This window comes from Armigeres subalbatus, chromosome 2 (assembly GCF_024139115.2).
Source record: "Armigeres subalbatus isolate Guangzhou_Male chromosome 2, GZ_Asu_2, whole genome shotgun sequence".
Taxonomy (NCBI): domain Eukaryota; kingdom Metazoa; phylum Arthropoda; class Insecta; order Diptera; family Culicidae; genus Armigeres; species Armigeres subalbatus.
In genome coordinates this window covers 399,886,249-399,913,855 of record NC_085140.1, presented here as the reverse complement: position 1 = coordinate 399,913,855, position 27,607 = coordinate 399,886,249, and the positions used below count along the sequence as shown (strand labels likewise).

General features: G+C 40.9%; 1 protein-coding gene across 7 annotated transcripts in view; it reads right to left on the bottom strand.

Annotated features, from left to right (window-relative positions):
• The window catches only part of LOC134213273 (aryl hydrocarbon receptor nuclear translocator homolog), a 627,873-nt gene that overhangs the window by 269,947 nt on the left and 330,319 nt on the right, over positions 1-27,607 (bottom strand). For 6 of the 7 annotated variants that reach the window (XM_062692167.1, XM_062692165.1, XM_062692163.1 and 3 more), the window contains exon 3: positions 21,169-21,249. In XM_062692167.1, coding sequence (XP_062548151.1) covers positions 21,169-21,209 — 41 coding nt within the window. In that variant the 5' untranslated portion in view covers positions 21,210-21,249. Of the gene's footprint in view, positions 1-21,168; positions 21,250-21,353; positions 21,377-27,607 lie in introns of those variants that run through there. The other variant, XM_062692169.1, reaches the window with a different exon arrangement.

Sequence of the window (27,607 nt, the reverse complement as noted above, 5' to 3'; positions counted from 1 at the left end):
CGGGTGATGAAATTGATAAGCAAATGAATACCAGTGCGCATTCTATCGTGTTTCGTTGGTCACGCAGGCCGATCGCGCAGTCATCGGAATAATTGGTTCTGTTTTGTGCGGGTGAGGAAATTTATAAGCAAATGACGATTAGTACGCGTTTTATCATGTTTCGTTGACCTCGCAGAACGATCGCGCGATCATCGGAATAGTTTGTTTTGCTTTGTGCGCTCGATAAGTCAATTAATTGGTGCGCGTTCATTTGTGTTAAATGCATTTAATCTTGATCAAATTACACTTTATACTCGGCACACCGTTTACCAAAACGAGCCCTGCTGCACTGATGTAACGAACACCCCGGTGATTTTTCGGTTTTCATCTTTTCTTCCTTATTTCAAACTTAAAAATTACCGAAAGTGTAGCTTCACACTTCTTAGCTCTGCTATAAAATTAGAAAAATGCGATTGTTCAAAAAGCCGTTCTGTGTCTACTAGACGTAATAAATTATCGATAAAATCAAACAAAATATAATCAATTTCTATATATCTGTAAGCTATCTTTTCTTTTAATATGCGTCGAGTACCGAGTCAAGTCACCGAACATATGATGCATAATGAGAAAACGGTACAATTACAGTTATGGCTTGTAATTGTTATCACTTCAAAATTACCAACGTTTTCAAATGACAACCTGAATCCAGAACTCACATATCATAAACAACTCATTACATGCAATAAAAATTACAATCGTATGATTTGCAACTCATCATGTCCCGTATCCAAAACAAATAACCATCGATCGAACGTTCTTTTTAATCCCCGAGGGGCTACCGCAATCAAATTACAAACAATGCAAATTACCGAAACCGGACCATTCGTCGCCCAGTGTCCTTGCTAATAACCATATCGCAGTTGAACAAGCCATCCGTCCTCAAATTCGTTTTCCCCGCGCCACAGTACAGCGCAAGATCCAGTTCTTATTCCATTCACGGCAATTATCGATAACTGCAATTACACGCACCCAGCACTGATCGAATTAAATCGGAAATTAGTGCGAGACGCCCCTTGATTGAAAAATTATTGACCCCTCAATCATTCCGATCCGGGCAGGCAACCGATCGGAATCGATGGAAAACAAGAACAACAAAAAAAAACTCGATTCGAACGCACGGAGGGACTCCTCCCGTGCCCTCGGGGGATCAGCCAATGTCCAAAACAAATTCTGGAAGGACCCCCACTTTAGGCCGCTCGTTTCGTAAGAGGGAGGTAATAACATCTCCAATTCTGTTTCGTTGACGCTGACTTACAGCACAGAGGGTAGAAATAATTAGCATGAAATCAAGCCCCTTTGTCTCGCCCGATTCAATCCAATTTTCCGATTCCCTTGTATTCGGATAATTTCCTCCGTCTTTGGCTTCATCAATTATGCCCCATCTTTTGCTTCTAGAGTGCCCCATCGAGCGCGGTGACGTTGCAAGCCGTTCGCCCCTGGAAAAACAAATCAATCAATCGATCAGCCGTTTGAAGCGGGAATGTTTTGAATGATTTTTGACACCATTTGATTGTCTCAATTTTGCACTAGCTGATGAACGTGAGTGCAATTTTTGAGAATCATTATTACATTGTTGAAAGAAGAAGGTGAAAATCCGTTGTAGCATTAGAACAACTTAAGGCAGGCCTAGTTATGTTCGCCTCTCTTCATCTAAACACCCCACAGTGAATCTGAACAGAAATCCTCACCGTGAGTCCGAGATCATCGACCAATGGAATTCGAGAATTAAAATATAATGAGATAATGATCTACGGATTCGGGCGCAGCGGAGCAAAATTATTGACAGATTTTTGAGAACACCTATATTTAGACGGAATTCTTTTGTCTTCCTTTTTTGTCGGACGACTCAAACAACGCTGGTTCCCACTTTGTTTCTCCCGATCTCACCCGTTGCTGTTATCCAATTTCTGCAGAAATAGAGGAAGTAGCCGGAGATGATTTTTTTTCGGGATTCTCTAATCATTCCCCGCAGACGTTCGTCAGATGTGTCGTGCTCGGAAAGGTCGAAGATAATTGATCTACACCGTACAGACAAATAAGTTCAGTGGAAGACTGACAGGAAAGCCCTCGTCGTCCTCGTTGGCCAGAGAAAAAAAAACAACAGTGGAATAGAAGTAATTATTTTGTGTTTTTGATTGTCGGCAGGCAACACCGAAAATTTATTGTAAAACCACAGAAGAGGGATATGAAAAATATATGAAGGTGCTCGTTCATTCACAAATCTTGTTTTCTCAATTGTGTAGGTAGTTAAGAACTGGATTTGAGCATCAAAAAACTAGTCGATTACTTACTGTAGTCTTTTCTAGTGAATCCGATTTAATTCTGATGGAATCTTGAATATATTCTAAATTAATCTAAAAATATGCCGGTCATTATAAAGTTTATAATAGAATTTGACCAATCAGCATAATTTTAAAAGATTACTGTAAATGGTTCTTCGGTGAAACTTGTTAGGCTGTATTCACTGCAAATACACAAAATACCGGTCAAATGAACCGTAAGTCCCACCAATAATTCCAATAAAATACCTACCCACTCATTGAACCTAAATTAAATGGCAGAATTCCAAAGAACCAATTCCAGCGCTGGTTGATTCGATCAAAAACTATTTAAATTGCACTCACCGGTCAGCCATTAAATTCAAATAAATCTCGCTTAATAAAATTGATGTAATTACATCTCATCAAGTGGAGCAGCGCGCTTTCTTCGAAGCAATTTCGCCCGAACAGCAAGGACACTGGAATCCGGCCTTCTCGGACTTTTCGTTCGCTCGTTGCGGCAGTTGAAGCATTTTATTGCTACCAAGACCGTTGCGTCCGTCTTTTGGGTCCGCAATCGGTTCATCGATCCGTCATCAATTCATCAAATCGCTGACGACGGTGACGGGACGGACGGACGTCGGAATCAGTCCAACATGTCAGCTGATGGGGCCTGTCAGCAAAAAAGTGGCGTTCCTTATGGTTCGAACATTACCGACTGACGTCCAACATCAGAACATAAGGAGGTATTGTGAAATAAGTGGCTTTCTCAGGTCTTCATCCGTGGACAGTGGTAATATGGGAGAGCGGGTTGAAATCACAAAACAGAAACATTTTTTACTCGGTAACTCTTTCCGTTGCAGGCAATCATCGCGCCAAGAAAATTGCGATCGTCGTAATGAGTTTACGGGATGTTGTGGGCCGATTTTATCCATCACAACGAAGGACCGGGCTGGTGTTTTACACCACTACTGTCGACCACCTGCAGCCACTCTTCAATGCTGCTGCTTGGTGACATTTTGCCGCAGCAGAGCAACCGATACACAATGTTTACATTTGTTATTTTTGATTCGTTTTTTTTTCGTTTGTGTCGCTGATCGATTGACGATTGGATCGATTTAATTGAAGCCTCATGGGAGTGTTGAGGTCGCGGTGGTGAAGTCAGGGCATAAGAGAGATGATGCGTTTCGACTTAGTTTAGTTGATCGAAATCAAGTACAGATACGGAGCTTTGATAATAATAAGGCATCGGAATGTTGTACATTGGACCACATTATTTGCAATTAATAAAGTATCCATAAACTAATATAAAAAACGCTCCAAGATTCTGGTCGTTCTTCTTCTTATTGACATTACATCCCCCACTGAGAAATTGTCGCCTCGGAAGCCTCCTGCCAAGAGGCTCGGAAGCCTCCTTCCAAGAGGCTCGGAAGCCTCCTTCCAAGAGGCTCGGAAGCCTCCTTCCAAGAGGATCGGAAGCCTTCTTTCAAGAGGCTCGGATGCCTCCTTTCAAGAGGCTCGGATACCTCCTTCCAAGAGGCTCGGAAGCCTCCTTTCAAGAGGCTCGGAAGACTAATTTCAAGAGGCTCGGAAGCCTCCTTTCAAGAGGCTCGGAAGACTCCTTTCAAGAGGCTCGGAAGCCTCCTTTCAAGAGGTTCGGAAGCCTCCTTTCAAGAGGTTTGGAAGCCTATTTTCAAGAGGGTTGAGAACCTCATTTCAAGAGGGGCGGAAGCCTCCTTGCAAGAGGCCCGGAAGCCTCCTTTCAAGAGGCTCGGAAGCCTCCTTTCAAGAGGCTCGGAAGCCTCCTTTCAAGAGGCTCGGAAGACTAATTTCAAGAGGCTCGGAAGCCTCCTTTCAAGAGGCTCGGAAGACTCCTTTCAAGAGGCTCGGAAGCCTCCTTTCAAGAGGTTCGGAAGCCTCCTTTCAAGAGGCTCGGAAGCCTCCTTTCAAGAGGGTCGGAAGCCTCCTTTCAAAAGGGCCGGAAGCCTTCTTTCAAGAGGCTCGGAAGCCTCCTTTCAAGAGGCTCGGAAGCCTCCTTTCAAGAAGCTCAGAAGCCTCTTTTCAAAAGGCTCGGAAACCTCCTTTCAAGAGGCTCGGAAGTCTTCTATCAAGAGGCTCGGATACCTCCTTCCAAGTTGCTCGAAAGCCTCCTTTCAAGAGGCTCGGAAGACTAATTTCAAGAGGCTCGGAAGCCTACTTTCAAGAGGCTCGGAAGACTCCTTTCAAGAGGCTCGGAAGCCTCCTTTCAAGAGGTTCGGAAGCCTCCTTTCAAGAGGCTCGGATGCCTTCTTTCAAGAGGCTCGGATACCTCCTTCCAAGAGGCTCGGATACCTCCTTCCAAGAGGCTCGGAAGCCTCCTTTCAAGAGGCTCGGAAGACTAATTTCAAGAGGCTCGGAAGCCTCCTTTCAATAGGATCGGAAGCCTTCTTTCAAGAGGCTCGGATGCCTCCTTTCAAGAGGCTCGGATACCTCCTTCCAAGAGGCTCGGAAGCCTCCTTTCAAGAGGCTCGGAAGCCTCCTTTCAAGAGGCTCGGAAGCCTCCTTTCAAGAGGTTCGGAAGCCTCCTTTCAAGAGGCTCGGAAGCCTCCTTTCAAGAGGGTCGGAAGCCTCCTTTCAAAAGGGCCGGAAGCCTCCTTTCAAGAGGCTCGGAAGCCTCCTTTCAAGGTGGTCGGAAGCCTCCTTTCAAAAGGGCCGGAAGCCTTCTTTCAAGAGGCTCAAAAGCCCCTTTTGAAAAGGCTCGGGAGCCTCCTTTCAAGAGGCTCGGAAGCCTTTTTTCAAGAGGCTCGGAAGCCTCCTTTCAAGAAGCTCAGAAGCCTATTTTCAAGAGGATCAGAAGCCTCCTTTCAATATGCTCATTTCTATGGGCTTGGAAGCCTACTTTCAAAAGAGTCGGAATCCTACTTTCAAGAGGGTCGGAAGTCTCCTTTCAAGAGGCTTGGAAGCCTTCTAATAAGAGGATCGAAAGGCTTGCAAGCCTTATTTTAAGAGGCTGGGAGCCTCCTTTCAAGAGGCAAGAGGGCTCGGAAACCTACTTTTAAGAGGGTCGGAAGCCTTTTTTCAAGAGTGTCGGAAGCCTCCATTCAAGAGGGTCGGAAGCCTCCTGTCAAGAGGATCGGAAATCTCCTTTCAAGAAGATCGGAATCCTCCTTTCAAGATGCTCGGAAGCCTTCTTTCAAGAGGGTCGGAAGCCCCTTTTCAGGAGACTCGGAGGCCTCCCTTCAAGAGGATCAGAAGCCTCCTTTCATTTCTAAGGGTCCGTCATTTCTAAAGGTTCGGAAGCCTCCTTTCAAGAGGCTCGGAAGCCCCTTTTCAGAAGACTCGGAAGCCTTCTTTCAAAAGGATCGTAAGCCTCATTTCTAAGGACTCGGAAGCCTCCTTTCAAGAGGGTCGGAAGCCTCCTTTCAAGAGGCTCGGAAGCCTTCTTTCAAGAGGATCGAAAGCCTCCTTTCAAGAGAATGGAAGCCTACTTTCAAGAAGCTCGGAAGCATCATTTCAAGAAGCTCAGTAACCCCTTCTCAGAAGACTCGGAAGCCTGCTTTCAAGAGGATCGGAAGCCTCCTTCCAAGAGAGTGGAAGCCTACTTTCAAGAAGCTCAGGAAGCCTCCTTTCAAGAAGCTCAGTAACCCCTTCTCAGAAGAGGCTCGGAAGCCTTCTTTCAAGAGGATTGGAAGTCTCCTTTCAAGAGGCTCGGAAGCCTCCTTTTAAGAGGGTCAGAAGCCTTCTTTCAAGAAGGTCAGAAGCCTCCTTTCAAGAGGGTCGGAAGCCTCCTTTCAAGAGGCTCGGAAGCCTTCTTTCAAGAGGATTGGAAGTCTCCTTTCAAGAGGATCGGAAGCCCCTTTTCAAAAGGCACGAAAGTCTTCTTTCAAGAGGCTCGGAAGCCCCTTTTCAACAGGCACGAAAGTCTTCATTCAAGAGGCTCGGAAGCCTCCTTTCAAGAGGTAAGAGGCTCGGAAGCCTCCTTTCAAGAGGCTCGAAAGCTTCCTTTCAAGAGGCTCGGAAACATTCTTTCCAAGAGGCTCGGAAGCCTCATTTCTAAGGGCTCGGAAGCCTCCTTTCAAGAGGCTAGGAAGCCTCCTTTCAAGAGGCTTGGAAGCCTCCTTTCAAGACGCTCAGAAGCCTCCTTTTAAAAGGCTAGGAAGCCTTCTTTCAAGAGGCTCGGAAGCCTCCTTTCAAGAGCCTCGGAAGCCTCCTTTCAAGAGGCTCGGAAGCCTCCTTTTAAGAGGCGCGGAAACCTCATTTCAAGAGGCTCGGAAACCTCTTTCAAGAGGCTTGGAAGTCTCCTTTCAAGAGATTGGAAGTCTCCTTTCAAGAGGATCGGAAGGCTCCTTTCAAGAGGCTCGGAAGCCCCTTTTCAAAAGGCACGGAAGTCTTCTTTCAAGAGGCTCGGAAGCCTCCTTTCAAGAGGCTCGGAAGCCTCCTTCAACAGGCTCGGAAGCCTCCTTTCAAGAGGTAAGAGGCTCGGAAACTTCCTTTCAAGAGGCTCGAAAGCCTCCTTTCAAGAGGCTCGGAAACACTCTTTCCAAGAGGCTCGGAAGCCTCATTTCTAAGGGCTCGGAAGCCTCCTTTCAAGAGGCTAGGAAGCCTCCTTTCAAGAGGCTCGGAAGCCTCCTTTCAAGACGCTCAGAAGCCTCCTTTCAAAAGTCTAGGAAGCCTCCTTTCAAGAGCCTCGGAAGCCTCCTTTCAAGAGCCTCGGAAGCCTCCTTTCAAGAGGCTCGGAAGCCTCCTTTTAAGAGGCGCGGAAGCCTCATTTCAAGAGGCTCGGAAACCTCTTTCAAGAGGCTTGGAAACCTCCTTTCAAGAGATGTTCTCATGATGAGTGGTAGATTGACATTGGGATTGGAGGAGTGCTAGTTTCTTGTTTCGGGGCCACACCGGCCACCACTGGTAGAATCCGGTACCCTTGAGGTTGCAAAATCTAAGGAAGTTGCCTTACAGTAAATGTCCATCTGCAAACGGTGACGAATGGCAGAATACCTGCCTTGAAACAGGCAGATTCGGCAGGTGCAGAGTGAAGTAATCAAGAAGTAATCCCTACGAATCAATTAAAAGTCTGTCAAGAACCTCGACTAAATTTTGATATGCGGGGCTAGGTAACCTTGACGGGCCAGAAGTGATGAAAGAACTGAATCTCTACTCGGAAGGAGCGGCCGGCGAAAAACTTCTGGACCAATATACTTGCGGCGAAACCCCATTCAGCCAGCTGATACACCTCTAGAAGAGTGTGCGATTGTCGGTTGTCGTTTTTCCTTATTCAAAGGCTTTCTGGAGAATGTCTCCTAGGTCAGTAAAGTATGACGTAATTCCGTAGGCATGTTGCCGATACCAAAATCACCCGTGCCTCTCTAGCTCCTCGCGTAGACGGCGGTTCACCATATCCAGAGACCTGGGACTTCTTTCTTTTAAATCGGACGATTTATCACGCCTCCTGTCAAGAGCGAAGTTTAGCTTCGCCCCCGAGAAAGGTTGGTTGATAATTGCCCTTAGGTGGGCCTGGAGGAATTCTCAAATTCTAAAGTATAAGACCTCCAGTAGTAACGGAACTCCAAAATGAACTAAAGGTACTTTCCAAGAGCATTAGCACCCTCTGGTTGACTGGATACGATATTCTCCTTAGGTACTAAGAATTTTGACTTTACCCAAAATGTCTGCTGCAGATTGAAAGAACTAATGGAATCTAGAAACTTCTCCCATTTTTTTTTCTAGGTCTCCTGTATGATAGCTCGGTTTTCGAAATGTTTTCGTAAGTGTTCTTCGAGCTCCGGAAAAGCGATTTGAGTTCGAATGCCCAGTGAATGTGATAGGAGATAATCGTTCGCTTCTCAATCGGCGTCATCGTGGGCAGAACTTGGCGTAGTGATTATTACCGTAAAGATCCAATCCAGCTACCCGTCTGAGGATTGGAATCGTGGAAATACTGGCAGTAGAGACATCAATAGCTGTTAGGAAATTTGCGAATTCTTCGAGCAATTCGCGAAGCAGTTCTTAGAGTAATATTTGGATTAATTCTTCAAAAAAATCAGGAAGTATCATTGAAGGAATTCCCGAAGAAATATCTGGAAGAATTCCCGACGGAATTTTCACCAACTCCAATTCGGAGTTCTAGAAGAACTTCCAATCGGATCTCTAGAAAGAAATTCTAGTAGGAATTTCAAAATGAACTTTATGAGGAACTACTCAGGTCTACTCAAATGATCTCTGTCTGTTAATCAGATTACACGACAAAATTGTGTACGCTGACTTCTGCGGTAAATGAACCTGTCAGCTATAAATAGTAATGAAAAATAAGCTTTAACACAACAATTGTCCAGTGGGGGATGAAATGCCAATAAAGAAGATTGGTTCTAAAATTTCCATGTGCTTATGGAAATTCTTAATTATTTTTCATAAAATGTTATCCCAAGTTATTATTTTCGCCGTAATATTTTTATAAACAATTTTCTAATTTGCTGTTGGATATTATCAGTTTTCCAAGAGACATTTTTATTTCAACCCTCACCACTAGATCTTAAATTCTGCCGGTTTGAAATGCACATCCACCAACATCATCAACAAAGATTTATTTAGTTCCTGCTTCCTCCAATTCTGAGCATTTGCGCCAGTCATAGGTTTTGCGTCTTGCGATTGCACAAACCACAAACCCCGCACCCAAACCCATTAGCCACAATATGTGATAATTACCGATCTCAGGAACCGCAAACCGGAGCACCATCGGAGCGAAAAGGCTACCGTTTACCTTTCTTGCCGGATCATTAAAACTTCCTGTACCGTTATTCGGTGTATGGCAGCTAGCGCTGCACTGCTGGTCCGGTCTAAACCAACAAATTATGCTTTTGCAAACCCATTTCCCCCTTTCTCCACACACGAGGGTCCAGGTGATCAGAACGTCCAGCTAAACATTAAACGAAATTATCCGCTACCCGGGTCAATACCGGGGGAAAGGAAAGAGAAAGTGGAAAAAGTGTTGCGAAATTGCGCCTTACCTGCTAATTAGTGTTCTGTGTGCTGAAACTCAACATCACCAACAACAACACAACCAAACCAAGCGAGGGGGATCCATTTATGAAAAATTTGAAATTGGTTGTTTGACTGCGGACCTGAACTGGACATGAGTCGATTTCGATTAACGTAATAATTATTGGCGCTGGAGCAAGTCCACTGGTTACTTTCTTTCTCCGTGACCACCACCGTGGGTAATGGTTGGCAGGTCATGACGACCTCGTGACCCGGAGTGTGTATGAGCCGAGGGAATTGAAGTCGACGCTGTTTGGCGAGACTTTTAATTTGGTTTCCTTCCCTCGTGGCTCTCGTAAGTGGTTCGGTGAGGGGTTATCAATCATTCCGGTTCGTTTCCAATAAAACTGTATTTTCAGGCGGCGATGAGAATTGGACGATTTGAGACAGAATGGCAAGCCACGCTGGCTAATGTTGGGAACACTACTCGAAATGAGGGGAGGGGCACCCTTGCTATATAGATGTGGATCCGAGCAACGGGGGTTGCGTCATTCGAGGAAAATTGACTCGGTCAATCCCTCGAGAATCGAAGTTTACGCTAGTTTATGGATTAACGCAGCGAAAGCCAATGGAAGTCGACGGCGGAGCGCCAACCCATTTTTGCAGTTCCCACAGACTGGAGTTCCACCCCGACTATAAATCCAATACGTTTGAATCAACAATCATAATCGAAGTGGATTTCGGTAATCGCTTCGGATTAAAGCCTGGCGGTGGTGGGGACAGGAAAATGAGCTGTCCAAAAGTAGGGATTTCCGTCGAAATGGTTGACGATCTAGACAGCTCCGGAGCTGCGGAATAAATTGGCCCTGGCTGGCTGATGCCTTCCATCAAACATCGAAATAACAGCGTGAGTGACGCTTCGACAGATCCCACGATGACGCGACTGACAGACGGGGTTAGCTGGTTCGAAGGATGCGCGGGAAAACAAAAAAAAAAGTTCAGTACGGCGACGAGCGCACACAAAAACCCGCACCAGGAATTCTTTAATTACAAACATTTCGCGAACAATTATAGGGCATGTGTTTTATCTTTTTCCGTGAACCAAGTTCTTCCTTTGGCCGTATTGTTGGGCACTCGGTACGGATCGCATCGGCCATCCAACCTGTTCTGCATTTCTTGTTACACTTTTTGTTGCACACCAGCTCGGGAGGAGTTTTGTTAGTGTGTGGAAAAAAAAGCGGTAAAATCGGAAGGCATCCACTGGAAGTGTGATTGATCCTTCTTTTAGGCACCTTTAAAATATTCAATTTGCTAAAGCGCATTCCATTTATAGTGTACAGAGTAAAAAAAATATAAATTGGTCTTAAAAATCGACGTCCGATAAAATGCAGAAAACCAAATTCAAATAACCTTTATGAATATGAAAAAAATTGCACATACAAATTTTTCGTACTCAATTGGCGGCATTACATTAATATTCAAAATTTAGGAAATTCACAAAAAAAGATGTTACAGCCATTCTACAATTCTTCTGCGATATGAGGAAAGGGAAAAAATCAAAGCATAATGATGCCCCGATGATGGTGTGTGACGCGGTACTTATGCGCGTTTTACAGTTGATGAAGACACTCTCGATATTCGGCCCAAAAAAAAGAAGCTCGAGGTATCGATACGGCCGCAAAAAAGAACCAAGCAGAGGGCGATAGAGTGCGCCGAAGCAGAGAGCTAAGAAGCTCATCATCATTATCGCAGTATTCCTCGCTTTTGGGTCTTTGCTGAGTCCAAGCAAAACCACAAGCATTGCTAAGGAGAGGGATTCTCCTCTGGTGCTGTTGGAACCGAAGTTGGTCCGGTTGTTTCCTGTATTTGTTCTGGTGGGGTTCGGAAAATTTGAGGAATTGCAGTGAAAGAAGAAATGTACCCAGCAACATTAATCACATCGAATTAAATGATGCTTTACGGGGCCCCCATCCACCGACACCGACCACTGACTGTACTGACTGAGCGAGCTGCGGCGGCGACGCGGTCCGGCTGACGTCGTTGGATGGAATTTTCGTGACGGAAATTTGCGCTTGCGGTGTGCGGTGCGATACCTACGGCAAGAACCGAAGGAAAAACGGTCGTCGATTTGTGCCGAAGTTATTTGATGATTGTTTTTTTTTTATTTCTCTCCTCACTGGAAAACAATATTGTTAACATTGTTGTAATTACACCCGTGTGGATGGAAATGCAACGCGAAAGAAGCGAATCAAATTTTACTTGATTTATTGTTACAGTGGAATTCTTCGACACCGATCTCCACTGGGATGTTTTCTGTTAGGCTTGCTTAGCGGAATTTAATTTTATTGTGGCACTTCAACTTAAAAGAATTTATTTTTTGCAGTTTATTGCTGTGCACAAAAAATCAGTGAATTATAGTCAGCTTTGATAAATGAAAGATTTACAGGCGGGTATTACGGTGGAAAAATTTATCATCCAAAATGCAAGTGGCTAATGTAGTAATAATTAGTAGAAGTTAGCTTCCGATTGCAAACAAGTTAATATCATATTTTGTTATCAATATCACGGCTTCTACCCGGGTAAAACTCTCCAGTCCCGGTCCCAGTTGCTCGCAATGATTATTTGAGAAAGTTACCAATAAGAGATTTTGAATGTGAAGCTCAAGGAATATCGAAAACGATCATCTATCAATAACTCAACAAATAAGGGAAATATGAGTCGGCGAACCTGTTGCGGCTAAAACTCACCTCAGCTGGGTGATCCATGGCTTTTACTAATCCAATTTTTACTTTTTTTTTGTTGCAACAAAGACAACGATCTGCATATGAGCTCCCCAAAGAATCCACTGTCAACATTGTTGACTCAAAAGTGGAAACAAATGGAAAAACAATCAGGATAACAAGTTGGCGAGTTCTATACTGGAGAGAACGACGAAAAGCGTAGCGAACTTTTTCGAAACTGGAATATTGCAACCCGTTAAAAAACCACTAAAAACATCCAAAGGCAGATATTGGAGTTTCAGGAAAAAGGTCCGAAGTACGACGAACTAAGTACTATTTATTTTTCTAAGTGTTTTTCCTACAGGCATCGTGTGCAATCCAAAAAAACCTAGTCGAGTGCAAAACCTGAAAAAAATATGTCTACGATGCAACTACAGTTGAAGCAACATGCCCCCTTTGCTCCCTCAGCTCAATTTGTAAGAAATATGAACTTGCCGAGCGATATCCGAAAGCAGCGGAAGTAATTGTACGTCGATAATATGTAGATGACTATCTACAGAGCTTTGATGAAGATCTTCTGAATTTGTTCGATTGCCATAGTATGAACTGAACCAGGTAACATGGAGACCAGACTGATGAAGCATATTCTAAAAAAGTGAGTAGAAAAGTGCTTTTATACAGCGAACTTCGCGAAAGCTATCGAGATATGCTTGACACGTAACGCACCAAATTTCTTGTTAATAAACGATTTTTCGTAAAGCCATACTTGTAGCTAGGGATAATCGTTGCAGCGGCTCTAGTACACTCGTGTGTGGATCAGCTTCTCAAAAACATTGCTTAAACAGCATAGGATGGTTATACCACGGCAGTTGGTACCGCATTTTTGGCTACCAGATTTTATGATCGGTGTTTTGGACGCGGTTTTCCAAGCTATTGGAAACACTCTGTCTTGGAGCGAGTTGTTGAAAACTGCCGCAATGAAAGCCACTTGTTGTTTATTTTTATTCGATTCTGAAACACGATGCATACAAAACATGCCTATTGAAGAACACAAACACCAATTTTTTATCACATCTATTTCGGCCTTATCACGTCATTTTATGATTTTTGCCTTTCTCGTATACTAATATGATCACTCCAAAACCAAACTTTTGATAGAAAGCTCGGACACCCATAGTGTTATATACCAATCGACGCTCGACGAATTGAGGTGATGTCTGTTTGTGTGTATGTGTATGTATGTGTGTATGTGTACAAAATTTTGTAGACACACTTTTTGGAACTTAGCATTGGCCGAATTACTCGCAACAAGTTCCACTCGAATGAGAATCCTGTCCCATTGTTTGCTATTGAAAATTGGCTAGACTGGACAATGGGATCGGCAGTTATTATTCAGGGTTTTTCTTTGTCAGAAATCGGTGTTTTCTCTTATATTATTAGAGTTTATTAATTTCTTCCAAAGCATTCACCTAGAACGGATCCGGGTCTATACAACAATCGAAAAACTCATGTCCCTGTTTTTATTTGTTTTTTCACAGGTATTTAAGATAAAACCGACACGACATTTTCGTATAACTCAGAAGGTATTTTCGCAAGAAATCTAGGTGAAATATTACGAAGAAAAATCCGAAGAAATTTTCACCAGAAAACTGTAAGGAATTTAAATAAAAAAAATTTCCATAGCTCGAAAGGAATTTCTACAGGGTTTCGTTCCAAAAAATTACGAAGTATTTGCAAGAATTCAGAGAAGAGTTTTCGCTGACATTCCAAGATGAAGACCGCCAGTACATTTATTAAAAAAATCATCAGATATTCTGAATAGAACTTACGTTAGAATTCCCGCAAGGTTTTTCGCTGGAATTAATCAATTTTTGTAGGAATTCTCAAAGCGGTTTCATAATTCGCAAGAATTCACGTAAAAATTTCCACAGGAATTCCGAATTGAATTTACGAAAATTACGAGAATTCTCGGAATATCCGTAGCTATGCTCGAAGTTATTTACGCATTTTTGTAGTAGTTTCAAGAGCGGTTGGAGTCCGCAGAAATTCCCAGTGGGACTTTAACAAAAATTTCCGAAGGAATTTCGGGAAAACTTTCCACAGGAATTTCGGAGGAATTCGCCCAGAAATAATGAATTTCTAATGGAAATCTCGGAGAAATTTTCACAGATAATCTCGCGTTTGCCCTTCTTCATGGAAATTTCTGCCGAAAAATGCGGATGAACTTCCGATTTATTAAATTCGCAAAAACATCTTGTCGGAATTTTCGCAAAAACTACTGGAAATGACTTCCACAAGAATAAAAGTAAAACTTTCCGCACAAGTTCCGAATTAATCTTTGCAGTAATTTCTATTTGCTTTCAAAACACTCGAAAAAATTTCTGTTTCAAACTCGGGATTCTGACGGGAAACTTGACGAAATATGTTAGTCTTCATACTGGTTAGATGTTTTGTTCAAAAAACCAAGTTGTATTATCATTAATCACAACAAATTTACATAATTTATTGTTCCAAGAGAACTTACGGCTTCGGCAGATTTTGTTGTTATTGTCAAGTCATTGTCACAGTGTTGATGCATCTTTTGCGACAAAAACTTATAATAAAGTAAGAGCAAAAAAAAAAAAAATTCTCAAAACACAGTTGAGGTGAAAACGTTAAAGGAATTGTAATAACAAAAATTGATATTTTTTCGCACGTGTTTGGCCTGAATTTAGTTTTGCTCACGCGGATTGGATTTTATGCCGCGTGGAAATGGTGCGAATTTGATTTTAGTCGGCACGGATTTGGTGCGGATAATATTTCAGGATCTTCGTAACAAACCTGATCGTCTTATACTGCATTAGAGCGCTATATATCCTGAATAATTCGTTATTTGAAAGTCAGCGAGTAGACCCAATAATAGGTCATACTGGCGCATAACGCTGCCCTTGGTAGGTTCGACAGTTCGCATTCGATCTTCTTGGGCATTCCATTGTACTCCAAGCTAGATTTGACAGTCCTTCTCGTATAATGTTTAAAGATAAAGAATTTCCAGATTCCCCTACCCGTTTTAAATAACCGTGGCTCCGAATGGTGAAAATAGGGTTTGGGTCATTTGGCATAACGTCATTTGGCATGAAGGCCATTTGGCATAATATAGAACTGTTGAAGGGAAACGGTTTTGTGATTTTTTTTCACATAGTTAGAGTAGATCGAGGATATGTTCTAATAGATTTTGACCGATGATAGACATTTTTCGGAAGGATGGACAAACGAAATGACTACTTCCGAGAAAGGAATCCGTCATTGACTTATTCTAGGAAAACACCTACATAAAAAAAACAAAATTTATATCCCCTTACTTGAATCCGACAGAAACCGAATTTTGAAGAATGGGTCAAATCCAAGATTGTCTCAATCCCGTCAAAAGCTTACTTTCACAGAAGGAATCACATCCACCATTGCATAACCCGGGCCAACGCCCGGGATCAAATTCAATATTGTTTCAATCCGGGCAAAAGGCCACTTTCAAAGAAGGAATTACATCCACCATTTCCTAAGGGAAGATCCATTAATTACGTAACGCACAAAATGGTCATTTTCAACCCCCCATCCCCCCTATGTCACACTTTTTGAATGACTGATTGGAAATTTTTGTATGTATTGTCACACTTCGGACAACCTCCTCCCCTCTCTGAGCGTCACGTAATTTATGGAAGCTCCCTTACCCCGGGCCAACGCCCGGAATTAAATTCACCACCTTATTACTAGAAAACTCCTACTTCCAAACAAGGATGTTAACAATCATTCAGTAATTTGCGTTTGATCATTTAGTAGTTTGTCAATAACACATTCCAGAAGCTGAATTTCAAAATATGAGGGGCAGCAGGGACTATGTCCAAGGGCTTGACGACCCCTCCCCATGGCCACTGCGAGTTAGGGGGCCTGTCTAGGATGTGGTGGGGTTTGATAGTGGGCTCTGTTAAACCTCTACAAAAAGCTGCATGTGTCCATAAGCAGGCCCTATCAAACGCAGTCAACACATGAACGTATATGGTGTCGTGTAGGATGCTAAAGTGCAGGCGGTAGAGGTACTTTTCCACACAACATGTATGTATATCGTCTCCAATTTAGCATCTTGTATTGCACCATGTGCGATTTTATGTAGACTGGGAAGCGACCGTGTGCCGCTCAAAGCGCACAAGCCCAACACTAGTGCCAACCGGCACATCAGGATTAATACCAGTGAGATCCTGATAACGGTATACTGGTCAAGGCAAGTGACACACACGCGCGCGCGAAAGTAATGCAAAATAAACGACATGTAAAATGAACGTAAATTTACATTCTTACTTAACGTCAAATAGAGATAAAATAAGGGTTGCTGAATAACATTAGCTTTCCGATTACTATCAATTATTTTCAATCCCGTTTCTTTTTTACTTTTCTTACGTTAATGAAATGATAACGCGGGCGCCTAATCCGAAATTCAAATGAACAATCGCTCACTTTGAGCGATTGATTGTTTATTCTCGCGAAGAATGAACAATTGAACAATTAAGGAAATGCTAATACTGCTGTGTAGAAGTTTCATAGGTCACATCACTTTCCATGGTGAATCCCGATCTATGTTACTGATTACCCCACCCAACTAACACTACTTCCTTCCCGTGGTAAATGTGGAGATGCAGAGGTATTCTCGGTCTCTAGTAGCAACAATTACCACACACTCACATTCCATCCCTTTCCCAACTGACTGTAAGGACTTGGCCGGCGCCGTTATTGATCAATATTTGCGAGCTGCTGAAACGTGCACTTCGAGAATAGTTGGTAAATCCCAACCACTATTTACTTGGATCGTAGTGCAATTTGCACCAGTTCTGATCAATCACGGAGTAGCAACCATTGATATGTACAGTCAGTCTAAGCTAAGCTAAGCTAAGCTAAGCTAACACATTCCAGAAGCTGAATTTCAAAATATGTTATATGATGTACTTCTAGTTCGAAGTTTTTCTACAACTTTGCCTAATGGTTCGTTATTAGAATTCAACTAATAACGAAGTTAGAGCGCTAGTTGCAGTTACCTAAACTAAATGATTGGAATTTTGTTATCATTTAGTCTAAGTTACTGAAACTATAGCTATAACTCCGTTACTAGTGAAATTCAAACAACGAACCATTAAGAAGAGTTGTAGAAAAACCTTCGCACTAGAAGTCCACCATACAACATAATTTGAAATTCAGCTTCTGGAATGTGTTATTGACAAACTACTAAATGATCGAACGCAAATTACTGAATGATCCTTAACATCCTTGCTTCCAAAAGACGAATCACATCTACCATTGCCATATTCTGAACAAACTTCTATTTTCATAAATGCAATCACTTTTAATTTTGAAGAAGGGATCAAATCCCCTATTGCATTTTTGCGGGCAAACGTCTACTTTTGAAGTAGGTATCACATCCACCATTGCCATAATTCGTCCAAACGCCCACTTTTAAAGAAGGGATCACATCCACAATTGCCTTAATCCCAGGGCTGGTAGCGACCGATGCCGCTCAAAATAGTGACTTTAGTGACCAAAGCTGGCGAAAAAAGGGACCAAATAGTGACTTTCAGTTGCAGAAAAAGTGACCAAATAGTGACTTTCAGTTTCAGTTGCAAGTTCGATGAGACGAAATCAAGCGTTTTTGGGTCGAATGAGAATCATCTTTCACTCACCAATGAATGAGAATCATCTTTCACTCACCACTCTTTTGCCTTAAAACGAACCCAAAAGGAAACGGAAATCGTACATGCACTTTTTTCTACTCAGGGACTAAGTAAAATTGTATTGCCCTCTCTTATAATCCCACGGAAATTTTACTAAATATCAGTCAAAAGCAGGACTAGTCAAAAATTCTCAGTACAAAAGGAACAACAGTACGGATCGTTTTGGTAGAAAATGGAACAAAAATTATAAAGATTCAGGTACAACGAGGATAGGATTGAACGCTCGACCATGCTCTCTGCACTTTTAAATATTTTTCCTCCAAAATAAGCAGATTTGCCAACTTGCTGTGCGTATTCATGATCGATTATTGCTATGGAATTCAATATCGTATGCAATCTTCAAAATTGGGGAGACTTGATTCTCTCTCTATGATATCTACTCAATAAATATTTGTTTAGAGCAAACCCTTCATTACATTTGTCAAATCTACAAAAAAATAGCCGCTTGAGAACAAGTAAAATATATTTGTGAATTTTTTTTGCCAAACTTCTCAAGTCTCAAGGATCATGTCTCCTCATATTGTGGCAACAACTCAAAATCCAATTATCCTAAAATTGTGGTGGAATGTTGACATTTTTATCAGTGAAGATCATTTAGCATATTTTCGGCTTTGTTCTATGAAAAAATTATGGCCTTTTGTCAATATTAGGAGAAGTTGTTAAAAATATTGCGTGGCCACCAAAGTATCTTTAGGAGAGACATTACACAGTAAATAATAGAGTAAATAAGGTTGTTAAGGTTGTCAAAAAAATAACTCGTCACATAACGATCATTTGTCTAGAGGTAAAACAGCGGAGAATTAGTTCTTCCAATAAAACAAGTCTTCCCCCCTTCCCCTACTGTATAAAGCTTGAGCTTTAAAACAAAATCGGAATCGGCAGGTCTCCTGCTTGCATGACTGTATACCAATTTATAAATTGTGACGTTAAACACCTTCAATTAGCTAAACTGGTGAAATGCCAAAAAAGCAGCGAGCTAAATGGCTGGCGAATTTACAGAGCGATCATTTTTCCAAGATCCGTAATTTCATTTCCGCCATGATCAAAGTATCATCCGACGTTATGTATAGCTTTATTTAAAAAAAAATCTTAGTCAATAGGTTCAAAATAGTTGAAAATAGTGACTTTTTGCGAGAAAAGTGACTTTAGTGACTTGAGGTCGAAAAAAGAGACTTTTTAGTGACTTGCCCGAAAAAAGTGACTAAGTAACTAAAAAGTGATCCGCTACCAGGCCTGTTATCCGGACAAACGCCTACTTTTAAAGATAATGAATCAAATCCACCATTGGCCTAATCTGACAAGTGTCTTCTTTTCAAGAAGTGATCACAATCACCCTTGCCTTAATCCGAGCAAGCGCCTAGTTTTAATAAAGGGATCACAACCACCTTATGTCGAGCGAACGAATTTAAAGAAGAGATCACATCCACAATTGTCGTAATCCGAGCAAGCGCCTGATTTTTAAGAAGGGATCATATCCACCATTGCCTTAATTCGGGAAAACGCCTACTTTTAAAGAAGGGATCATATCCACAATGGGTAATATCCACCATTGCCTTAATCCGAGCAAACGCCTGCTTTTAAAAATGTTAAGTAGCGGATTTTTATTATTATAAATGGCCGGGTTTCTGCCAAATCACTCCAAGCGCCAACAAAAAATTACCCATTTTTTTGCTCAAGCTTTCGTTTAGTTGATTTATTTGATCATGAATCGTAACGGAAATCATTCAAACCCATGACTGAAGATATCTTACAACAAATGTACGTATAAATTGTTATGAAATGATTTCCGCTTTCCTTTTACGAACAAAGTCAGTCAAAAAGCCGCTTGGTACGGTTCGGCAGAACCACGACAAAATATAACTATGTAAGAACAACATTGATTACATTAATCGCGTTTATAGTAAGAAATTTTATAGAAAAACATCGTTGTGCTCTCAATTTTGTGAATCTAACAGTCGTATTTGGAGTTTATTTTCAAGTAAATAAACTTTAAAGAAATTTTTTCAACCATTCTATGTAGGCTTACATTGAAGGAAGAGCTGCATATTGAAATCAAATCCAAAAAACTTAGCCAACCATTTATTTTATTTGAAATTTTTGAATATATTCATCTAATTAATGTTGTTCGTTCAATTTTGAAAGTGGCTGTACGTCATTACCTTATCTGAATTGTTGGATTCTTTTAAAGAAAGTATTCGCATCAACCATTGGCTTATTCCAGGCAGATGCAGTTATTTATAAAAAGGCATCACATTTACATCGCAGCTTAGTGTTTATTCAGTGCTTCCACATTTTTTGCATTTTGAAGATTTCCCAAACCGGACTGCCTAGGAAGACCCAGATATTGATTTCTATCGAAATCGAATATCACTCTTTGGAAATCAAGAACAAAATAAAGCAAAATTTCACAAAAAAATAATTAAATATGAAATTTTAATGAAGATTGCTAACAGCTTTCAAATTTGAACTTCATTTCTTTTCCAACCTTATTCTCACAGCACGAATGAGTTGGCATTTGTTCTTTGTCTGCCTGAAGAATATAAGAGCAATATAGAGGAGAACAGGGGCAAAATGGCCTCACTCATTAAACCACTCATATAATCTGTTGTAGGACATTACGAACGCATATTACCATTACAATTCATAATTTCTTATTCATTAATGAGCTTCATTGGAAAAAAAAAGCAAAATCCCTTCATATTCACTCAAATTTAACGATTTGCGATTCTTTCACCTTACCCGTAAGATTGTAGTTCAATCCATTAGGGAAAAACAAACAACCATGCGTTCACCATTATTTTACATGCAATTTAGTCATTTTGCACCACCATTCGGGCGTTTTGTCCCAGGCCTATTTTTGAAACCCTTTTTTAAACTCGTTAGAAAGTCATGAAAATCTTATTGTTTTGAATAGAAGATCAAATGTAGCTGGGTTTGTAAATTTTGCATCTACACTTAAAATGGTTCGGTATTCTTGTTCATATTGGTGAAACCATCGAAAAAGCTGAAGGGGCGCATTTTGGACCGTTCTCCCCTACGCGTCAACTAGCTCCAAATGGTAATTTTTCCCTCATCCTAAATACTAAAGGAACTTTACTGAGAAAAATATCATTGAACGGGTACACGGAGCTTCACACTTTGAAATTCTACTCAGATACAAACACAAGCAAATGCACAGCACACATATTCTCAATTCGTTAACGCGAATCTTTTAATTTTTGACTAACCACTCGAACTGAATTTGATTGAAGTTTAAACTATCCCAGTCTTTTAATTGAAAAATCGTTTCATGAGGTGATGAACTTTTAGTGAGAAAAGAAAAACGACAATAATTTTGATATTTCTTAGTAACTAAACTTTTCCTTCCATCACACTAATTTTTTTTTTCGAAAACGAACAACGTTCTCAACATAATTAACGAATCAATAGAAACATATATCAACTAACCTTGCGAATCGCTCCCGCTCTTGAACGTTGTCTTCTTCCATTTTGTTGTATTTGTTACCACTAGCACTATCCTCATCAGATCTGCAATGAGAAAAATAGAAAACAATTGATTAGCATTGATCGAATCCAAAACGGTAACAAACAACATGAAGCCCGGTAGGGCAGTTACAATTGGGATTATGCACTTTCAAACAACTGTCTCGACACAGTCAAACGAACGCGTGAGATTACTTCGAATCGACTCGGACGTGTGTAGACTACCACCCGAGGTGTATTCTGTTCTGACTGAACGGTAACGTCATGAAACGCTGCCCGTCTGCCGATGGTCTGGGACAGGAATGAAGGCGGCGATTCCGATGTTTGTTGACACCGGATAACATCGCTGACCTACATTCATTTCGTTCTTCAGTTCATGATCTGGTTCCGTTGTCGTAGTCATAAGTACCGACACAGTAAGCGACGACGACGACCGGCCGGTCAGTATTAGAAAATCCAACGCGAAGAAACAGGAACGGGTACCAGAACCAGTATAGCAACAGTAGACGATCATCATCGGTGTGGGGGTTGACCGGAGAATCGAGAAGGGTAACAAAAATGCGCGCACCCGGTCGAGTACGTGGCAGACCTGAGCGGAAAGTCAAAATCGAACCCCCCGCCACCGACCGTTGTTCGGACACGTCCGCCGTCAATTGACTTCGCTGAACCTTTGCAGAAGGGGGATGTAATCCGCCTCAGTCAGTCCGTCGACCACCGTAAGAGTTCGAGATTTTAGGTTTTCCAAAGCCAATGACGATATCGCACCGCAATCGAACATCACCGTTCCATTTTGTTGTTGAAGCCAGGCACGTTAGCGGAGGCACGCGCGTATTTGCACGAGATTCTTCGACACTGCAGGACGTATCGGGGAGCATCTCCGCCGAAACCGGAACACGCACTGCATCGCACGACCAACAGCAACAACCACTTGCGCACTGCCGCATGTCGTGAATATACAAAGAAGACACTATGTGGGACGGGGTACGTTTGTGCAATTTCCACAGTCAAGGTCGGGAACATTATACACGTGTTCGATTACAAACTAAACAGGACCTTCCGGTTTTTTTTATTTTGTCACTTTTATTCCAATCTGGCACGTCTTATTCAATTTGCAACTTCAGCAACAACCGCCCCACAAAACCGACGACGTGTACTCAATTCTTCCACATTAGCCACACGTCGGTATCAAATTGAATAATAACACACCGACCTCTAGCAGTAGCAACTACATCACCGATCCACCACCGGCCGGTTTGTTTCCAATTTCGAAAAATACATATCATTGTGAGCTAGCTGGTCTGGTCTGGTTCGGTCGGCCGCATACCATTGATTAATTGGTTAATTGGGCCCCCGGAATCAGAGAATGCAAAAGTAACGAAAAAGGGTGGAGACCATGACACCACCGGCACACAAACGCGTCCGTCGCCCGCAAGTTTCAATTTCTGTTATTGCTGGTTATTCACAGAAGCCGGTACCTACTAGCACTAGCAGTAAGAGTTTGAAATTCAAATTTTGAAGCAGGGGCTGGTGAATTGCGCAACCGCAAGCATTTCTGGACAAACGCAATGCAACCCAACGACGACGTCGACAGAGCAGTGTCTATTGAATGCAAGTGCATTGTGCCACCGCACAACGCCGCCGCGCGTATGCCGTGTCGTGTCGTCGACGGCTTGCGATGCCATTGTGATGGTTGTAATTAGTGGCGGCGATGAAGACGGCAAATTCAATTACTCACGTATTGATTATCGTTGCACAATGGGTTGTAAAATAAAAGGGTGACGATCCACTTAACCTGTCAATACGAAGCGAGGTGCGATGGTAGAGGAGGCACAGGTGACGAATTGATAAGGCCTATGTGTAGGTGTGGCGCACAACAACTGGAAGCAAGCTGGGAATCATCGATTGAACGAAATTTCAAAGCGTCTGAAAATTTAAAATTTGCGTTTGAAACTTTCCTTAAATACCAAAGTAACAGTCAGACAGTAAAGTCAGATCTGACTGACTGTCATCTAAGGCAAAAATGTCTACTATTTAGCCATAAAATAAAAAGATTAAAACACTTGTATATTCTGGAAAATGTATGTGTTTTGGACGGATCAGTTCCACCACTGTATTTTCACATATCTCAACTGTAACTTCTTTCAGAGATCTTATTATGATTTAACTTCGAATCCAGCACACGACACTTCAATGAGCAATAAAGTATAATTTTACTTTAGGAAAAATAACAGCTTGGGCAGTTTCCTATTTCTGTTATAGTCAAATATTTAGTCATATTAATTGCGCTCAAATTTGGTCAGAAGATATCCTAAAGCCGTCATTTGACCCAACTTCAATGCTTTTAGTATTCCCGGCTGGCTATTGCGCTCTAAAGCCGCAATTGCATCTTCAAGTTCGATTTGAACTACCTGCACCGTAAATTCTCGAGTAAGCACACACGATTTAGGAGGTGTTTTGGCAAAACAATGTTTCTATTATTGGTTTTTGAGCATGTGCCGGCAATGGGATCCTGTCGGAAATACCATCCGCAACCCTACCTGGACAGGCAATTATTGCTCAGTCACATGTCATTCGCAGCCTATTAATCCCAGGCTTCGCACGAGGTTAGCCGCGAATGCAAACAATACAAAACATTTTCAACAAACAATGTGAATTTTCTATGTCAATTACATTTCTCGTAAAATCACCCAACATGTTGTGAAGAAATCAATACCAAATTCTCAAAATAACTTATCTGCTTTTGTAAGATCTAACACGATCAATACGTAGGGCTGAAGGGCTCTGCTACCTGTTGATGGTGTTGGTGTGCGTGGATTTGCTATCAGATTTATCAAATCGACGTTTGAAAAGGGGGTCAACTCATCTTCACAATAAAAATTTCCTGATTTTTCCATGTTTTTTCCAGAGTTTTCGTTAAATTTCCCGGATTATGAAAAAACGTTTAATATACACGTAATATATAGAAACAGCTTTCAAATAGGTACTATGATTAATGAGATTACTGCGTGAAATTAAGTTCAACATCTTCCATAACATTGTATTCTTAATGATTACATTTTATTCAGCTACAAATACCATTATTTTACATTCTAATTGTTGTTATCATTGAAATTAACGCTTTTTCGCCATGGAAAGCATCCCATAATTACCCATCCAAATTCCAACTCCAGATACCTATGAAGGTCGCGCGAGTTCTCCGCATCTTCTTAAGTAGGTATCTAATCAACACTTCCTACCCATATCCCCACTGATCGTGAGGACCTGGCCAAGTGTTGAACAAAGATAGCGTTGAATGAAAAACATGTCAAGTCCCAGGCTGTGTGTGGTCAGTTTTGATATGCTATGCTATGCTAACATTTAGAAACACCTTTCAAGTTATTGAGTTATGCATGGTGCATATGATTTTAATTTACTCGAAAAGCAAATTTCATTAAAATGTCTCTTCGGATAATTTTTTTAATATTCCAGGAATTCCTCGAGAATTTCCTTCAGAAATTCCAACAGAACTTTTTCCTGTTCTTTTATATCAACTAGTTGTTATCTGAGAAATTAAAACAAAAATTACGTAAAAACCTTAAGGAATTCTTTAGCAAATACACCCAGGAATTCTTATGGAAAATCAATCAGAAATAAATGGGGTTTTCCATAGAGAAAACAAAAATTATACCGGAATTTCACGTTTCTACACACGATTATTTAGGAAAACCTTTGATAATTTCTGTAATTTCTCCAGAAATTCCTTTAAAAAAAATTGATGAATTCCTTTGAAAATTTTATTCTTTCAATCCATTCCTTCGGAAGTTCCATTCATTCTGATTTTTTTTTAATTTTTTCTGATTTTTGTTTTCTCCATTTTTTTTAAATTCGAGAAGTCTTTTGGAAAATCGAATTTATTTGGAAATTATTTCAAAAATTCTTGTGAAATTATTTCAGTTTGAATGTCTTAAGGAAATTCGTAATGAATTAGGAATTTTCAAAGGAATTTTGGAATGAATTTTCAATTGAAATTTCTGAAAAAGGATTTTCTAAAGAAACATCCGATGAAATTCTCAAATGAAACCCCAAAAGAGTTGAAAGAATTCCGTAAGGAAATTCTAGAGAGATGCGTAGGGAAGAAAATTGCGAATGAATCAATGAAGAAATTTATTAAGGATTTTAAGGAATTAAGGATTAAGGAAAGGAATTGCTAGATTTTAAATTGCCTTATTTCAAGAGGAAATCCTGAAGGATTGCTGAAACCATTTTTGAAAGAACTTTCAAAAGACATTTCGAAGGAGAACCTGAAAGGCTTTTCGAAGAATTCCTAAAGGAATTCTCGAAGCAATTCCTAATGTAATTTCCGAAGAAATTTCTAAATACCTCGGAATTCTTGAAGGAATTACTTCGAAAATTCACCCAGTTATTTATTAATTTGGTGAAATCAGTTTTTTTTAATTGGGCGTATATATTAAAATAATAAAACATGAAATGAATTTGTTTGAAATAAGAGTAAAGATAACAAGCGTAAGTAACAAAAATTTGCACCAAAATATCATAAAAATATCAGGTTTTGCCATTAACAAGAACCCATCAATATTTTGAGTTATTAGATTGTTCTTGTTAATAGCAAAACCTGATAATTTTATGATATTTCGGTACATTTTTTTGTTATTTTCGCTTGTTATTTTTACTTTTATTTCAAACAAGTTCATATCATGTTTTGTAATCAATATCATGGCTTCTACCCGGAATTCTGCTCTTGAGGTGTTGTCGTAACGTTGGCGTCGTTCTGAAATGTTTTTATTCACATTCTTTGTATAATATATCAAACGGAGTGATTTCTGCAGAATCCCGCCATCTTGATTAGTTTAGGTTAGTTTAGTGAGTAGGGCTGATGGATAATGATGAACAAATTGATTGATTGGAGTAAGTTTATGTCGTTTTTTGAAAACTAACGGGTTTGGTTTTCTACAAAACATCTTTTACATTTATTATTGCAATTGAACCGATTGGATTTGTTTGTTTATGGCTTATGCCGAATATGTGATAAGCGTAATAAGTGTACGGCCCTTTACACTTCGTTGTCGGTCAAAGCGATACCACAGACAAACTGCCATAGTTTGTGATAAGTTGAAAATGATTTTGATTCCTCCGAAGGCTTCCCCGAGGCCCTCGGAAAATGCTGAAGTTTGATACCTATATTGCTAATATGGTGCGAAAATATTGAACCTGTCATATCGGGGCCGGTTCCCAAAGGGTCACACCGAAGAAAACTGCTGTTGGATTCTGGAGCAGATGCCACCATTATTTTTGATTTTGATATTATCCCTATGTACAAATCTACCAAAGCGGTACCAATAGAGACGAAGAAAGCGACATTTTGTTGGACTTACATCTCTGGGATCCGTACAAGCAGAACAGTGATAAAACCAGCCCAATACGACAAGAAATGATAAAATGGCAGCAATTTGATTTTTTTGTGTTTGTGGGTTAATAAATCTCTATCTGTAGGGAGAATTCGGGGAAAAGATTCGATTTAGGGACCTTCTGTAGACTTTATGGCTGGTGACGTACAGCCATGGATCGTGCTGAATGGAGAAGACTGTAATGTACTGCAGAGGCTACTGTGGCCATATGTGGATTTAATAATAAAATAATAGTCGTGAGAAAGCGAACAGAAACGTGATTATGTAAGAGAGTAACATTGTCGAATAGGACATTAGAAACGGTGTCGAAGTTTGCGAAACAGTTGAAATTTTATTGGCATCGACTTTCAAAACGGAATTGTGGATCAAAATAAGTTACGCTTAAATCGCAAATCAGTCCAGACATGTGGTATAGAATTTTTTGTTACATATGGTCGGGGTTCCGCCAAATCCCTCCCCTCGGATATGTGATCTTGCCGCGATGGGTGGGCTTACGCCATTAGCACTGATATGGCAACCAAAGACATCCTGTCGTGGTGGTATCACATGTTAACTATTTTTGTTCAATGCCGCGTCACAATTTGGCATTGACGTACTGATTTTACGGATGTGCATGTGAACATCGTGTCTTGGAGCTTGGAATAGTAATGCAGTGAGGTGGGCCTCTTTCTTCAGTAATAATGAAGTGAGATCTCCTCCTTTTTTGCAATACTTTTCTGATGTTCCTTGATGATGATGGGTCGTAGCTACGCTTAAATCTAGCTAGATAGGCATATATAGAGAGAATATAATCAACTTTATCGACATTGACATATCGACATATCGTCCACAAGAAGGAGTCGTTTTTTACGATTTTATCGATTTCTCGGTTTGCCTTAATTTCTACATCTTTCCGTATCCGAAATTTTTTTTGACGTTTTTTGGTGGGACGCTAACAAGAAAAATTTTGATGTTGAGGATCGGATAAATCATAATTCTGCATGCAAGCCAGTCTTATT